This window comes from Penicillium nucicola, assembly GCF_028828085.1.
Source record: "Penicillium nucicola strain IBT 29836 chromosome Unknown utg000002l, whole genome shotgun sequence".
Lineage (NCBI taxonomy): Eukaryota > Fungi > Ascomycota > Eurotiomycetes > Eurotiales > Aspergillaceae > Penicillium > Penicillium nucicola.
The window spans coordinates 1,402,136-1,419,293 of record NW_026643126.1 but is presented as its reverse complement, the minus strand read 5'-3'; the positions used below and the strand labels follow the sequence as shown (position 1 = coordinate 1,419,293).

The 17,158-nt window shown below is 47.1% G+C and overlaps 6 protein-coding genes across 6 annotated transcripts; 1 reads left to right on the top strand and 5 right to left on the bottom strand.

Moving 5' to 3' along the window:
• Positions 1-695: 695 nt before the first annotated feature.
• Positions 696-2,357, bottom strand: N7511_002304 (sugar porter family MFS transporter; the record flags this gene model as incomplete). Its single annotated transcript, XM_057124729.1, has 2 exons — positions 696-1,769; positions 1,821-2,357. The coding sequence occupies 2 exons, from the start codon at positions 2,355-2,357 to the stop codon at positions 696-698; spliced, it is 1,611 nt and encodes a 536-aa protein (XP_056986888.1).
• Positions 2,358-2,911: 554 nt separating this feature from the next.
• On the bottom strand, positions 2,912-3,924 carry N7511_002303 (RTA1 domain-containing protein; the record flags this gene model as incomplete). The annotated part of the gene is made up of 3 exons (XM_057124728.1): positions 2,912-3,366; positions 3,424-3,666; positions 3,753-3,924. The coding sequence occupies 3 exons, from the start codon at positions 3,922-3,924 to the stop codon at positions 2,912-2,914; spliced, it is 870 nt and encodes a 289-aa protein (XP_056986887.1).
• Positions 3,925-4,591: 667 nt separating this feature from the next.
• N7511_002302 (uncharacterized protein) lies at positions 4,592-5,695 on the bottom strand (the record flags this gene model as incomplete). Its single annotated transcript, XM_057124727.1, has 1 exon — positions 4,592-5,695. One exon carries the CDS (start codon positions 5,693-5,695, stop codon positions 4,592-4,594), a length of 1,104 nt encoding a protein of 367 aa, XP_056986886.1.
• A 1,582-nt stretch (positions 5,696-7,277) lies between these two features.
• N7511_002301 (RTA1 domain-containing protein) lies at positions 7,278-8,287 on the bottom strand (the record flags this gene model as incomplete). Its single annotated transcript, XM_057124726.1, has 3 exons — positions 7,278-7,738; positions 7,801-8,049; positions 8,101-8,287. The coding sequence occupies 3 exons, from the start codon at positions 8,285-8,287 to the stop codon at positions 7,278-7,280; spliced, it is 897 nt and encodes a 298-aa protein (XP_056986885.1).
• A 949-nt stretch (positions 8,288-9,236) lies between these two features.
• On the bottom strand, positions 9,237-10,778 carry N7511_002300 (putative xylosidase/glycosyl hydrolase; the record flags this gene model as incomplete). The annotated part of the gene is made up of 1 exon (XM_057124725.1): positions 9,237-10,778. The coding sequence occupies one exon, from the start codon at positions 10,776-10,778 to the stop codon at positions 9,237-9,239; it is 1,542 nt and encodes a 513-aa protein (XP_056986884.1).
• Positions 10,779-11,835: 1,057 nt separating this feature from the next.
• On the top strand, positions 11,836-16,406 carry N7511_002299 (sister chromatid cohesion factor PDS5; the record flags this gene model as incomplete). The annotated part of the gene is made up of 2 exons (XM_057124724.1): positions 11,836-12,168; positions 12,240-16,406. The coding sequence occupies 2 exons, from the start codon at positions 11,836-11,838 to the stop codon at positions 16,404-16,406; spliced, it is 4,500 nt and encodes a 1,499-aa protein (XP_056986883.1).
• Between the last annotated feature and the right edge of the window lie 752 nt (positions 16,407-17,158).

Here is a 17,158-nt window from a genome sequence, read left to right as displayed (position 1 = left end):
AGTCGGGGCCAAGCATTTCAAGCGCTTTAAGCAAGCCAAGCCTCTCTCCCTTCCCCCGCTTGTTCGGCGATCCAGCACTGCGCATTCACACGTCCCTCGCAATCCTATCGAAATGCTTCCAAGGTGATTATATGCACGCTGCAAGCCCCGCCAAGCCTATTTATTTCTCCTGGCACGCTTCATCTTCCCTAAGGATCTCTATCCACCATGCTGCACTCCAAGACGCGTCTTTCTCTTCCATTATGGGCATGCCTGATAGCCATATGCCTTCCGCCTTGAGTGCGGAGACTATAACCATGTTGATTCTGTTACAATATCTCCCTACATCAAGCTCCATCGAGCCCTTTCCATCCATCTCATGCATTTGTTTCAACAGAACGGGTCCAAGCTCGAGCAAACATAGACGGCACTATTTCACTCGTAATTTTGCAACGAGGAAACTACTTCTCGCTATATTTTGCTTGTAGCATGTGTAAAGACATGCTGACGTATTGTGTTACGTTGCGGACGTGCAGAACCCAAAGCCAGGAGTGCTGCTACCTGATATAACTATAAGCTTTCTATTTACTCTATCTGAGGTGGGTTATGATAGATCCCAACCACGCCTTATCCGCCAAAGCTTTTCCAAAAAAGCCTATCTAGTGCAAGATTCTAAGCTGTGCCCATGAGATATGATACAGACATCCTGCAACCTATCACACCTGCTCTACAAATTTCTCTCTCACTTTGCCGTCGCTGGCATTGGACTCCTCAATCGCACAACGAAATTCCGCCTCGTCTTCCTGCAACTGAAGCATGATTTTACCATGCGCTTGCCGAACAGGTTTCACTTCGAACAACCGATCCATACGCTCCAAGGGTACACCCTTTGTCTCCGGTATCAAAAAGAAAACAAACGGAATAGAGCAGAGCATTAAGGCTGCGAACAAGAAGTAGACCCCGTATCCCATTTGAGCAAACATCTGTGGGGTGAAACGCGAAATAACAAAGTTCCACAACCAGTTGCTGGAAGAAGCAACCGCCTGTGCCAAAGATCGCATATTTGGGGGAAACATTTCCGCATTCAAAACCCACGGGGTGCCATTCCAAGTAGGAGAGAAAGTGACGGTGTATATGTAAAAGAAAACAATTGCCATGATACCGGCACCATCGACCTTGGCACTGGGGTTCTGTTCGGGGTCTTGGATTTTGATATATCCGCCAATGATCCACATACAGATAGAACCCCCAATAGATCCTGCGATCAGCAGCTTCCGACGGCCCAGGTGGTCAATAAGGAAGAGCAACCAGAGGAAACTGACGATGGTCTTGACGACGCCAAAAATGCCAGACATCATCTGATTCAGAGAGCCGGTAATTCCAAGACTTTTGAAGACTGTAGGGCTGTAGTAGTTGATAGCATTTATACCCGAGCAGTTCTGCCAGAAGAAGAGCATGAAACCGAGAAATAGGCGCCACATCACCTTGGGATTGGTGGCGGCCGCCTTGAAGGGACTGAAGAAGCTGTTTCCAATACAACCAGTCTGCTCATCAAGGGCCTGGTCAATGGTAGCTATTTCTTCCACAATATAGAGATCAGTTTGAGGAAGTTGGCGGACCCAGCAGAGATTCTCAATGGCTTCATCGCGACGCCCACGACTGAATAACCAACGGGGAGATTCCCGAATGAACAAGGCACCGATGAGAAGGAGACCAGAGGGAATGAGCTGAACAGCAAACGGTATGAGCCATTGCTTGTTGCTTTCAGGGAGGGTCTGCGAAACACCATACTAGAAACACGTCAATAATGCCCCCGGGCAACCCATCGAGGGTAGACTTACATTGATCCAGAACCCAACCAAACCCCCAATCTGCCATCCCAGTTCATAGAGACCAACTAGTCGGCCACGGATCGCCGGAGGCGACAACTCTGAAATATAAATTGGCGTCAAATTCGATCCCGCTCCCACGCCGAGGCCAGCCAGGACGCGACCAGCATACATGACACCCAACCCCCGATCCCCATTCGCTGCCAACATAATTCCAGCACCGACCGTGAAGATTATTCCAGTGATCCACAGACCCCATTTCCGACCACAGAAAAAGCCAATGGGGTATGCTATCAACGCACCGAAGAAGGCACCAGCCTGGTAAAGGGAGACAATGTTGCCCGTGACAAGGTTTTGTTTGGCCACAGACCAGTCCTGGAAATGGAATTCATCGCGGAAGGATTGCAATTCGACAGTCTGGCCAATGAAGGCACTGTCATAACCGATCATGCAAGAGGCGCATGAAGCCACGGCCGCAAGTAGGTAAATGCGCCAGTTGTAGACTTGTGGGGGAGTCGGCCGGTCCTCAATAACAGCGAGAATAGACATTTTGACTTGTAGTAAACCACATAGAAAGATTCTGTAGATTTACCCCAGATATACCCCAGATATACTCTGGGATCGAGCATTGCTGATGTCATCCGGTCACTTAATTTGCGTGCCGGAGCCTTGGAATCCCCCAGATCTACATCACTGAACCAATCACGTTCATAGTGACTCCGGTCCAAAATAGTGGGATTGAAAACACTGCAAGAGCTCATATCAATGCTTCCTCCTGTCCTTTCTCTGTGTTCATAAATATCACAGGTCTATCAATTGCGTATCCAGTCAGGCTTATACAAACAATAGAACACAAAGCCCAACCAAAACTCTAGGAGGTTCAATTTTAAAATTTAGACATTACCATGAACGGGAGAAATATAGTCGCGATGATTATGAGAAGGATCCATGATTCATACTGACTCGTGGGTAAGTTATATCTGGACGTGACGGGGTTTATCCATTACGATCATCCCCTTATATACAAATTCGTAACCACGTATGTCCGAAAGAGGGACGCTAACTTGAAAACTCCTTGTATGTACTAACAAGTGAAGCAAACTCTAAACATCTGGTGAGAAAAGCTCCGTGTTCTCCGACTGAGATTTCCTAGAAGAGCGTCGCTTCTTCAACGGCTGAGAAAGAACCCTCGATGGGTGGAAAATGCCCATGGCAACCATTGCGAAGAACATCAACGTAGCATCAAATACATACATGAACACCTCGTGGCTGATAAGGTATCCATCGTTGCCTTGAGCATACTCAATCAATCGGAAAATTGACCTAATGAGAATAAGAATGCTGGCCACATACAGCCCGGTCATGACGACTTCCCATGTGGCTGAACTCGATCGGCAAAGGGATTTTTCGGTAGGGAACTTTCGAATCCGGTAGTGAAAAATAGATGAAGCGACAATAAAGACAGTGAAGAACACTAACTGCACGGCAAGACCGCCAATTGTGATATGCTCGCCAGTGGTCATTGCGCTAGGAGTTCCGCTTGCCATAATTCCGCCGCCTATATTCGTCATTAGCGTAGATCAGAGGTGGATATTGACAGAAAGATTATTTTTACCTGATGCTTGCATCAAAAACGCAATCACGTCGCCCGTAACGAAGATTGCAGTGAGCCATTTGACTGGCACGACACTCAAGTTCTCGGCATCCAAATGTCTAATGAGTCGACCCAGAGTCATGTATATCGAAGCCGCATATAGGGGAGGAGCAAGTAGAATCATGATCGTGCTGATTGAGTATAAAGGGATATTCTCTTTGTCGTTGTGGGCGAGTGCGCGGCAAATGTAACCTATGATTTGAACTATGATATCGGTTAGCTCTACTCTGGGCTCCTGTAAAGACTGATTCAAAGTTGCAACGCCTTGGATGAAACGTTTTGCTACTCACAGGCTCCTCCGACAACGAAGATAGTAAAGTACCGAGATCTGGTACTAATGACTTGGTAAAGATGATAGACAGTCGCAAGCACAAATAGGATAATGAAGATTATTGCTGCCACTAGAGAGGGTGTATAGCGGTAGAGCTCAAAGCTCACCGATTGAGTCTCACTTGCACTCATCTTGTATCGGTGTCGAGTTCGGAATGGTTGACTTCAAAGTGGCTCGGTATACTTTGAGAGATCTGGTGGAGGATTGGAACTATGCAAAGAGGCTTGTAAATGATCGAAAGTCTGTGAATCAGTACTACATGAGCGCGACTGCTCTGTTTTTAAATAGGGTATTTTCCAAAAATCGTACTCGCATCTGGGGCAACTAAAGAATTCTATTCACAGATTGTATCCGCGGTACCAACTTGAAGTGATTGGTGTTGATAGACCCACCCGTATTCGCTTTCTCGGTTTAGCCGATGTCCCAGTTTGGTTGCCTAAGTGCCCTTGGCATCTTTCTCTCCTTCTCATAGATCGGTCCTATGGAACTCATTTTTCATTTCCACGTAAAGAGCCGCAGGGTTTCATCTTTATCTTCGGTAGCCTGTGCATTCTGTCTTCGGCCCCGGGAATTAACAACTTCGCTGAGAATGACTTTTCCTTTATCCATTGACATTATTCTCTATAGCTGGCACTCTTTCGCCAAAGACAATAGTTATCTTTTACTTCTAGGTGCTGCCAGGTATTTTTGAATGGTTGATTGATATAATTTGCTAATTATGCTCTCTTCACGTGTCAATACATGTGTTAAGCGGCATTAGCGACATAATCGATTCTTCACTGTTCCTAAACATAATGTTTAAGATATGCTGTTAAGTGGCAAGTTCATAACTTCGTTAGGCCACAACATGAATGTTGATAGTTTGCTCTCGTTCAGTGAACCAACAAGTGCATTGAGTCCCAGTATCTCGATTTGAAAGGAGCCCTTGAGATGCCAGGCATCGATCAGCGTGTTTATCAGATAAAAGTGAGCAAGGATGACAAGTGAAAGCCCATGAAGACAGTTATGCTCACTTCTTTCAAGCGACTCCAAGAAGGCACTGGGGAGCAAATCCGGCCAGGACAAAATAGCTGCCTCTTCAAAATCCAACTGGATCTCTTTATCCGTGGAATTTTCAGTGGCTGCAAACTGCAACGTAGATGTAATACGTGAGTAAAAGGTCTCCAGGATGCGTATTGTCTCAACGTGCACGTCCATAGCCACGTCCAAACTTGTAGACGGTGAAGGTTGAGATGCTGGTGTGCCTGAGCAGCTAGATCTGTCATCCGAAGCGGATTCGATCGCATTCAAAGATTCTCTGATGGAGACGATTGCTTGATGAGCTCCTTCGTAAAATTTAATTAAGCGAGGTGAGCAACGAGACAGTCGAGATGGTACATCAAATGATGAGACCGCCCAAGCTTCATCGTTATGTGATGACATTAGCATCTGTCGGAGCCGGCCGGTTTTCAAGACAGGCCATTGATCACGAATCACGGAAACCACTCCTCGATTAAGGTATAGCCAATTAAGGCGTAGATTCTTATTTGTTAAGGGATTGGCCAGGTTACTGCAAAGGTCTTCCGTCGTTCCAGTCTGGAAGTTGAAGTCCTGGATCCGGAGGAATGCAAAAGCAAATCCAACAAGAATCAAAGACCCTGCGAACACAAATTCGGCGTTGGAGGGAGAGGTGCGGGACACTTCTTCTCTAAAGCCTTCCAATCCCCTCTGATGGTGTTCCATTACTACAGCCAAGTCCATCGCATCTGAATCTTCAGGGATGGGCGTGTTTGCATCTGCCTTCTGTTTGATCATGTGAATGCCTCCAAGTGCTAAGAGCAGATGCATCAGGTATGGACTTTGGCTCCCCAGTTCGGGGATGATCCTCTCCCAAACCTGGGATCTCCTCTGAGCCAACGCCATGTTTCTTGCCGTATGAAGGTGGTAGAATTGAAGTAGCCTTAGGTCATTCATCTCTAAACCTCCATGTCGGTGTTGAGAAAATTGGTCCGACATTGCCGATACTGTAGGATTTATTGATAAGGGCTGAAGGTCGCCGCTCAAGGAACTTTCGTCAGGAGGTTCGAGAAGATCCGGTAGCCCATGGTGCTTGGTTTGATCTGGTTTTGATCTTGAAGATCTCTTTGCAGGCACGCGTTGGGGAGGGTAGGAGCAAGGTTCGCCTCTGGAAGAACATGTACCACACACGGGTTGAAGCTCGTCGCACTTACAAAATGAGCAACAGGTAACAAGGTCAACAGGTTCAGGTAAAAGTAATCTCACCTTGATTCGTCTGAGTTTGCAAGGGTAGCAGCCATTGCGAGACTTGGTGTGACGGGCGCGATGTCTTCTCACAACACGTTGGTTGTCTGCTGTGTCAGAATGTGAAAAAAATAGTGTTTCTTCGTCCATTTCTCGGCTGATGGGAATATATGGGGATGTAAGAGAATATCCACCATAGTTGCAGACATTTGCGCAAAATTGTAGCCTGTCTACAGTGACTAGCTTGCTAACTTAGGTGAAATGCGGCGAAAGACCTTTGTTATACGGCGGCCCACAGCAGCCAGAGACGTCGACATTCAGCGATGTCAAGTTCTAGTTCATCTGTCCGTAGCCAGTCTGATAAGAAATCATTGTGGAAGCTTCTGCTCCTTTTGGCATCATCCTTTAGTTGACTTAGATTTATTTAACTGGCATTGCGGCAAATATGCCCTGAACCTGAGTAACGCAAGACCGTCTCAAGCCAGGAGGACAACAAGGCCGCAAGATGGCGAGATTTGTAATGGGATTCAGAGGGCCATCTAGAAGCAACTGAATTTTCAGAACCTTGATCTGCCAGGTGAGTATCTAGCAGTCTAGATTCTCGATGCAAAACCTATGGTTCTAGCGATGAGGAGGGACCTGAAGATCACTACACTGCACATTGCCAATGACCAAATCCCTGACAGCCCCACGCAATAAAAATTCAAATAGGTATCAACAAATCAGAGAGAAGAGAGTTAAGGAAGATGATATAGCCTGAGAGCGGCTGGTAGTTGTTATGCTTAAAAGGGATCTAAAAGAAACCCGCTGTGGATCTTGGAGGTTCGAGACCCATCCGTATTCTTATCCCAAATACGAACACGTATGGGTCCCCGTTCAAGTTCAAGCTTGTCCGTGTTTCATGAATTGCTTCATTGATAGCCAGAGTCCGCTTTTCGGTTTCACTTGAACCTAGGGTCCATATCTAAACGGCCATGTTATGCCCTTTGAGATTTTCCTTGTCCAAGTCGAGCGGGATCCGATTTAATAGCTATGTTTGAGGCACCAAATAATCTCTTCCAATGGAACTAATTTGTAAGTTTCTGCGGTATTTGTCTATTGTGCGTGATTATAGATAGCTCCTCAGTCGTTGCATATTATGAAATCAGTAACAGAACCGTCGAAACAAAAGCAGACCCAAATACCCACGAGGCCAGACAAGAAAGATAGCTGACATGACCAACGAATCTATCAGACATAGGATTCAAGTGCCGTTATAAGCTCCATCTGGCTTGACGGTTTGTTCTCTCGGGTTGTGAGTCAACTCATAATCTGGAACAGCTTTCAAGTGGCGTGTAATTTCGTGGGGGTGAGCGACATTGAAAATAATCATCGCAATGAAGATGAGCAGTGAGTCAAACACATATAAGTAGACTTCATGATGCAAAAGATATCCCTGGTTGCCTTGGATGTATTCCACAAGTCGAAAGGCCGAGCGCACAAGAATCAAGAAGCTAGTCGCGTAGAGAATGGTAAGATGCTTTCTCCATGGAACCTCGCCAGCAAAACACCTTGGAATAGGATATTTGCGTAACTTGAAGTCAAATAGAACAGCGACAACAATAAAGAATCCAAAGAATATGATCTGGACAAAAAGGCCGGCAATGATAATGTGCTCTCCAGACTTCATGCCGTCAAGACTTCCGCTGCTCTGAATGCCTCCACCTGTATTCAAAGTAAGTATAATATCTCCATATTTTACTCTAGCATCCTTGGGTGACACTAACCAGCACCTTGCAGTAAGAACGACATCACATCGCCAGTGACGAAAACCTTAGTGAGCCACTTCTTCTTAAGAACCGCGTGCGACTCTGCTTGCAACACTAGAATGATTCGCCCGAGAAGCATGTATATTGACGCTGCTAAGAGAGCAGGTGCTAGAAGCAGGCAAAGCGTCTGTACTATATATGGCCCAAGAGTCCAGTTCGGACTCTGCTTGCTTGACGCGGCGCGGCCGATATATCCCACAATCTCAACTGCTAGTGTTAGCTCACATATAGGAACACATATGGCTGTTCTGTACATACAAAGACCACCGATCACAAATGGAATAAAAAACCAAGTCCGAGTTTTGATCAACTGGAATATATGGTAGAATGTGGTGCCCATGAAAAGAAGGGTAAACAGGATAGCACCACCCATGCTGGGGTTATAACGGTAGAAAGCGAAAATGGGTTCATCATCAGAGCGGATTGAAAGCATCTCATGCTGCATGTTGACACAATTGGTCTTGCTGTTTGAGTTCAGTTTGGAAGAGATCCCGGTCGTTCGATTTGTTGAGTATGAGGTTTGAAGAGCAAGTACTTTGGACTCATACAAGCCACAGTCATAGTGGTCTTATAATGTGCTTCTTCCTGCTCAAAATTATAAATAGCATGTTTTCAAGGGGTAACAAGTTTGGCGACTTGTCTATATCAAGAAGGGTTTCAAAGCGAATACGGGTGGGTCGGCGGCGAAGCCGACACGAGCCCTTGTTTTTTACGGGTGCCTTGTTCTCCAATGGGGGTCTTCTGGGCAAATAAGATAAGATTGGGTGGAATAGAATGATGAATTGATAAAAAGAGACCTTCTGGGTTTGGATGTGTTACGCTAGGGTTGGCCGGCAGAACCAACTCTTACTAGAGCATGCGAGGTACAATACTGCAGCAGACTAGAATTGCTTTCATAGGATTTCAATAACTCGATTTTTATATGTGCTATTAAAAAGATAAGAAATCCACTTTCGGGGTTATTTGGCAAAGAAATCCAACAAATTATTTGCATTTGACGAAGCTTAATCCTCTGATCCTCGGAACTCACCAGTGCACTGAATTGTCATTAATCTCATAACAAAACTAACCGGCCGCCAAACTAGGCGACCATTCTCTTGCTACACTTATGATGTGAAGAGTTTAGAAAAAAGAAATCAAGGTATAAAGGCATAGCTCACATCCTTTTGAATAGAAACATCAAGTGTTAAATAATGCAAGACGTCGTATTTGCAAAGTATCAAAATAATGCCCAAACCCTAGTAAAAAGCACATTTTAACCCATTCAAAATAAACGTGAACGTTCGATACGATATCTCAAAGACTACGGAGGCATCTGCTTGGTGGGGCCGTAAAAGCTGTTCAATTTTTCTTCGAAATACTGATCAGCACTTGTAATTGGAGCACTAATTGTCTCAAGACAGTACAAACTGGCCAACATTAATGCTTCCCTCGAGCTCTGTGGTTGCAAAATTGAAGATCCCATACCGATAGCCCATGAAGAACTCCCATGTGGTGTTCAAACTATAGATACCCCCCAGGTCTGTGAAAGTGACTCCATCCAAGCTGTACGCAAATTGGCCTGTGGAAACGGTGGGCTCAATGTCTGCCGTTGCACGCAGCCAGACTTGATCCCCTGAAAATCCCACTGATGCAATTTCTTCTCCCGTAGATAGAGTGTTCCAATCACTATCCATTTGCAGACCAGTGGTAACTCCGATATGAGTGTCACCATCGTTATTCACAATCCCAATCCAAGCAGAAGAATCCCTAAGCAAGGCAAGCCCGGCCCGGTTTCCAGCCTTGATAGACGAAGTGCTCACTTGAATGGTGGCCGATGATTTTGGACCACGGATACGGTGCGTGAGGGTGTTCTTGGCGCTATATATATCATTTGTCACAGACGCAACTTGAAGAGTAAGTCCGTTGTCAATAGACCACTTGGAATTGTCTGGATTGTGATTCCATTCCCATTGTGCATCCAAATTCGGACCTGCAAAATTATCTGTACTTTCTGCTAAAAAGGATGAAGCTGTAGCACTTGCTGCAATGTTAGGTGTATCGTATGTCGTGCTCCAGGATCCATCCACGAGGCTGACTGAGGGCCATCCATCTGAGTCCCATTTGACCGGTGCAAGGACTGGAAGACGGCCACCAGGGTATGCATCCACAAAGGCCATGAAGTACCAATCGCCGTTTGGAGTATCGACAATTCCTCCTTGGTGTGGATTTCCACATCCAGGAACTGGATTTCCAGCATTGGTGAACAGCTCTTTAGCCGTGTATGGGCCCCATGGACCAGTTGTAGACTTGAGAACATACTCCGAAGATGGGACTCCGGGTTGGACCGTCATGATATAAAAGTTGCCATCTTTTTCGTAAAACCGAGAGCCTTCGATATATCCAACATCTGATTCATATACGACCTTCGACGCAACTTCACTCAATCCATCTGATGACAGCTCGGATACATAGATGTTGGTGCTTCCGTAGGCAGCATATATCGTATCATTGGCAGCCACTAAGAGACCAACGTCGTAGTAGCAAGAATCGAGGACAGCAGCCTGAGTCCATGTACCTTCGACAGCAGCGGCAGTGTAGATGTATGTCTTGGAGAAATCAATACAACCAATCCAATAGAAGGTCGATGTGTTTGCACGATATCTCAGCGACGAAGCCCATGTGCCTTGGACGTATGCTTGTCCGCCATCTAGATAGTAGCCAGAGCCAAATGCTAGCTCTGGCACGGAGTGTCCAGCCATCTCCCAGTTCACAAGATCCTTGGAACGGAGAATTGGCGCACCAGGAGAGTAGTGCATGTTCGATGCGGAATAGTAGAACGTGTCATCAACACGGAAGATATCCAGGTCGGCAAAGTCCTCCCATATAATGGGATTGGAGAACGTTGCAGTAGCAACGGCGATCAAGAACAAATGAATAGCCAGAGTTAACTTCATCTTTGGTATTGGAAGAAGTAGTTAGTAGTTGGACTCTGGCTTGTCAATTTCTAACAGATACTGGATGTTTTATAGACAACAAGATTCATGGGAATAGGCTAAAAAGATGAGAAGCCAAGTATTGCGGCATTTTACTTCAGTGTCTGAGCTGTTGGTAGTTCAGACACTGTAGATCATTACCCTAATGTATGTTAGTAGTACATTCGGCGTGATTCCGGTATAAAAAACGGCTAATAGCCCCGGACTTCCACATTCTTCAGTGGGTCCAAGTTGAACATCAAGCCACTCCGGGTATGCCGATGCCCTTTAATCCTGCAGAATGTCAGATTGTGAAGATCAAACTGCTGCTTATGCATGTACTTGTCCCTGGAATTATGCCTAAAATGATGACCTGCACCCTTTTCTTTTGAATTAGCCGCCTGTACCAAGATAGGCAAATCTGCGGTGGAGTATAACTCAGACACGAGGGCTTCTTTTCAGCTTAGAACGAAGAATTCCTGGAGGGGGTGTCATTTACTTGGGAGATTCAAACTTATGAGAAACATTATCAGGCGTTTATTTGCTTGAAGAGTCTTCACTGGATAAGTTAACTTATGTATTAAACAGATACAATGCGAGGTGCCCTCCGCACATAGTGGCATGGCAATGAAATGTTGCAAGGGGAACTGGGAAAGATGCATTATATTTGAGCAATCGGATCATACAAGAAACTTGGTCAACCAGAAAATTCGATGGTCTCGCATATCACAGTCAAACATGAATGATGTCGGCTCATAGGGTTGGGAGTGGTGTTCCAATAAAATAATTGAAAGATAAAGCAAAAAGCAAAACAGTAATATCTTCTCACGATAACACTGACGGTCACCCCACAAGGACAAGTGAGCAGACTCTATCCATCAAGGCCTTCTCTTTGCAATCGCAGTTGAGCAGTTCCAAAGTGACCGTCGAACTCGGGTACGCGATTCAGTACGCGTCTGGGCGGTCAACCCACGCCAAACTGCCGCTTTTGCAACACAACTCCCTCCTCCCCCCAAGTCCATGTGAGAAAGCGCCCATCATGCCTTCGCGCTCTCGCCCTCCTCCCGAGGTCGAGGAAGACTCGGGGCTTCGCAGCCTCTCCTTCAACCAACCCCTCTCATGGCGCGTGGGGCGCGCCGCCATTCCCATCGCGGATCTCCTCGAGCGCCTCCAGACGCTCGCGCAGGAGCTTCGTAAACTCGACCAGGAAGAAATTGATAAGGAATCACTTCGGAAGGTCTCGCAGGAACTTGCTAGTGGAAACCTGCTCGCTCATAAAGACAAGGGTGTGCGGGCCTGGGCTACGTGCTGCATCATTGATGTCTTGCGATTATGCGCCCCAGACGCGCCGTTTACGCGCAACCAGCTCAAGGTATGTCAATTAACAAAACGCTGACTTGTAGCTGCTTGATGCGATCGGAATCTCTAACCTGGGTTCATTAGGATATCTTCACTTGCATCGTGTCCTCGATAATCCCCGCGCTGGCCGACCCATCTAACGCCTACAATGCACAGCACATCTACGTTCTGGGATCGCTCGCCGAAGTGAAGAGCGTGGTTTTGATGGTCGACCTGGATCACCCGGACTCACTCATCGTACCATTGTTCACTGGTTGTTTCGACATTGTTTCAGGGTCCGCAAAGGCCTCCACCGGTGAGGAGGTCGCCAAGAATGTCGAATTCGATATGACCAGAGTACTTGTCACAGTTATCGACGAATCGATTGTTCTGGCACCGGAGGTAGTTGATATTATTGTCGCACAATTTTTACGGGTCGACCCACGAGTCATGGACACCTCGAACAAGAAAGGAAAGCGTCCAGATGCACAGGTTGACTCTAAGCAGGATACTCTTCTGCTGAAAGATTATCCCGCCGCCTACAATATGGCAAAGGCTATCTGTCAGGCTTGCCCTGAAAGAATGACCAGTCACATCAGCCAGTACTTCAACAACGTTATCATCGATGCGTCTGTGCCAGCTGGTCAGACAAACGGTTCCAAAAATGGTGCCCGGAAACCCAATCTTGACGATTCTGATGAGGAGGGAGAAGACATTAAAGAATTGAGCAAAGCTCACCGTCTGATTCGCGAGCTCTGGCGTGCCTGTCCTGAAGTTCTGCAGAATGTGATCCCCCAAATCGAAGCAGAACTATCTGCGGAATCCGTTTCCCTTCGATTGTTGGCTACGCAGACAATTGGAGACCTCTCAGCAGGAATTGGAGTTGCAGGACCCCCTCCCTCACCCCCCATGGACCCTGCTGCATACCCACCTGTGACTCTGGTAGACTATGATAAGACGATCCCTCAACCCAACGTTCTATTAACTCCAGTCTCCCCAAAGCCTTTCTCTCAGGTTCATACCTCGGCATACGAAGCATTTCTCAGTCGTCGCCTTGACAAGACCCCGTCAGTCCGCGCTGCCTGGGCCACAGTTGTGGGACGGATCCTCCTGACATCTGCTGGTGGATCAGGACTTCACGAGAACGAAGAACAGAACCTCGTCCGGCACCTTGCCTCGATGCTCCGCGATGTGGATGAAAAGGTTCGTGTGGCTGCAGTAGATACTGTTGGGCAGTTCGGCCTATCTCAAATTGTTCACAAACTGGGAGTGGATGGTGGCTGTTCTATGCCGGACTCGCTTCTTGCAATTCTTGCTGAACGAGTCAAGGACCGCAAGCCCCATGTTCGTGAGCATGCCATGAAGATTCTGGCTCGGATGTGGGCTGTGGCCGCTGGAGATATCGAGCAGAATACCGAACCCGTCGTTTCCCTCCTCAAGGATGCGCCGTCCAAGATATTTGATGCATTCTACACGAATGACCAAGAGATTCATGTCCTGATTGACCGCGTGCTGTTTGAGACACTTTTGCCTCTTTCATATCCACCCATCAAGGCGAAGCTGTCTCGTGGAAATTCAAACCAATCACAAAAGCAAAAGGATATCCAGGCCTCGGAACCTGGACAAGAAACGGATGTTGATAAGGTTCGTGTTCGTCGAATCCTCACCTTGCTCCGTGGCCTAGACGAGAAGGCTAGGCGAGTATTCTTCGTCATGTTGGCACGTCAATTGTCGATGAGGTCGGCTGTGACACTCTACCTAGAGGCCTGTGAGAAGTACAATGGCGGTGTCTTTGACAAGGACGAAGATCAAATCAAGGCCCAGCTCTCGAAGATTGTGGATTCATTATCCAAGACCTTCCCTGATGCTGCACGCGCATCAGCGGATCTCTGGAAGTTCGCCAAGGTGCACGATCGTCGCAGCTACCAGTTGATTCGCTTCACTATGGCTGCCGTGAGTGATTATCGTACTGTTGTCAAGGCTACAAAAGAGCTGCAGCGCCGTGTACAGACTGCTAACAACTCGCCCTTGCTTGAAACATTGAATCCTCTTGTATACCGATGTGGATCCTTCATTTTCAACCGCAGCCATATTCCCGCCATTATGAGCCTTTCCCGAACCGATGAGAATGGACTAGCCAATGCTGCTCAGGAGATGTTGAAACAAATCTCCTCTCAAAATCCAGAGGTCTTGGAGGCTCAGGTACAAGAAATGTGCAAAGACCTTGAAGCTCAGGCTCCTGCGGCTTCTTCGTCTGGTGATGCCAATGCCGAGGATATTTTGAAAGCATGTTCGGGATTCGCTAAGAAGCTTCCTGCCAAACTTCCCAAGGAACGCAAGTTCTTCCAAGCTCTTACAAACTACGCCCTTTACAGCACATCTCCACACGCAGCAAAGCATGCTGTCTCGATTTTGATGGCTACCGCTGACAAAAAGGAGATGTATGCCAAAGACCTTGTACATAAGTGTGTCAAGAAGTGGACATATGGGTCTGATCGATTCCTCACTCGCCTGGCCGCCTTGTCGCAGCTCAGCCTTCTCGCGCCAAGAGAGGCAGACGAGGAAAGCGATGCAATCATTGCCATTGCTATCAACCAAATCCTGCTCACCAACCGCAACCCTGAACCAGAGTCCGGATACACTTGGTCAGAGACTGTGGATGATGAGACAAATGCTAAAGAGTGGGCTCTAAAAATCATTGTCAACCGCCTTCGGGCTAAGGACGGGGCTGACAATGAAGCGGACTTCCGCGCCCATGCCAAGCCTGTTTATGAGACATTGAACAAACTTATTGCTGGCGAGGGCGAGATCTCTAAGAAGAAAGATACTCCTGCCGGCCAGAAATCCCGTCTTCGTCTCCTCGCAGCAAAGTCTGTGCTCAAACTATGTGCTTCCAGCACCGTCTGCGACAGTCTTTTGACACCTATCGACTTCAATTCAGTCGCTTTAGTTGCCCAAGATCCACTATTGCAAGTGCGTAGTGGATTCGTCAACCATCTGAAGAAGAAACTTGTGCAGAAATCCCATCTGAGTCACAGATGGTATATTGTGCCCTGTTTACTTGCCTTTGAGCCCGTTCACAGTCTGAAAGAGAGCACACTCACATGGCTACGCTCTCGTGCAGCATACTTTGCTCAGCAGGCTCAAGCCAGTGGAAAGCGGACAGAACAGACGATGGTAATGGAACTCATCTTCTCGCGCCTCCTGTCTCTTCTCGCCTACCACCCCGATTACCCGTCTGAGGATTTGGATGAATCCACAAAGCTGGGTGACTTGACCGACTTCTCTCAGTACATCCTTTACTACTTGTCCGCAGTGGCCAACGAGCAGAACATGTCTTTGATTTACCACGTCGGACAGCGTGTCAAGCAATTCCGCGATGGCATCACTAAATCCGACGAAATCTCTACCCGCCTTCATACACTCTCTGACCTGGCACAAGCAACCATCCGCCGTTTCGCCGATGTGTACTCTCAGCAGCACAAATTTGGCGGTGCCGCCGGCGCAACCAACATCTTGCAAACATACCCAGGAAAGATGGGTGTTCCCAGCTCTCTATTCGCGTCCATGAGTGGCCACCGCGAGGCTCAGGATGTCGCCGACAAGAACTTCCTTCCTGATGAGTTGGATGATATGCTGGACCGTGTCGTTCGCAATGCCATGAAGCCCAGAAACTCCTCTCAAGTCGCACAAGGTGGATCGAGCAAGAAGCGGAAGCCTTCTCTCGACACCAATGGCAAGCCCTCCGCTGCCAAAAAGGCACGCAAGGAGAAACCAACTCGTCCACGTAAATCCTCATCCTCTGTTGGGACATCCAAACCCAAGCGCAAGTCTAGAAATGAGGACGGCTGGTCTTCCGATGGAGGCGCTCAACATTCCATGCCTGCTTCTGCTCGCAGACGCAGCGTCAGAGGAACTGCCAAGCAGGAAATCAGTTACATTGACAATGACAGCGATGAAGATGACGAGGAGATGGCAACATGGGATAAGCCCGCAGAAGCCAATGATGAACAGGACGATGAGGAAGAGGAAGAGGGAGAAGAGGAGGAACAAGAAGGAAGCGACGATGAAGAAATGCAAGAAGCAGACAACGACGAGAAGGTAGATGAGGAAGAACCAGAGGCAGCCAGCGAGAAGGAACCAACCCCACCTCCCATTCCTGCGAAGAAGCGCGGCGCAAGGACCTCTACAGCGAAGAGTCCCGTTGCAAAGAAGCCCGCTGCGACTACTTCCTCGACCTTGCCGACACGTCGCTCTTCTCGCCGCGGATAAGTCCTTTTTTTCACTTGATATCTCAATCCCACTCTGTCAAAAGTGATTATCGGACATCCTTCCTCACGTTGATCTGATCTATCTCTTGTCTATTTTCCGTGTTGTGTCCAGATCAGGTCCGGTCAGATTTTTCACATGCATATCCTATCATATCCATATCCATATCTATATCCTGATTCCCATTACTTTCCAGTTGATTTTATGTTCATTGCATTTCTTTGCTCTTGTCTCTACTTTTTATTTCCCTGCTCTTGTTTTTGTTGTTCATTATTCAATTTTTTTTTTCTACGTTCTGTGCCTTGCAGTCGATGCTGGTTCGAGATGTATACCCTATCTGCTTTTCCTGCTTGACGTTTATCTACATAGATCTTTCTGTGTGGATTTGATTGATGGTTGATGGTTGTGGTTATCAGTTGAATATGTGAAGTGTTTGTAAATGAACGCACTGTAGCTTTAAATTCACATTCTCTCAAAGAACCGCTTAAGGTAGAACCTTAGACCTGGAAGATTGTAACAGTATCTGGCCGTATTCGTCTTTCTTGGTGACAGGTTAAGCAGCACTAACTAGCTATATTGCCTGGTCGGTATCATGTGAGTATAATGCTGTACTAGCAGTTTACACATCTCACAGTTGGATAGCAAAACAGCTTATATTTACTCAACCCTGAGATCGCACAATCTATTGCACATGGACCAAGAAAACAAAGCACAAACAAACACCCAAATGCAGAACAATCGAGCACCTTGGGAGA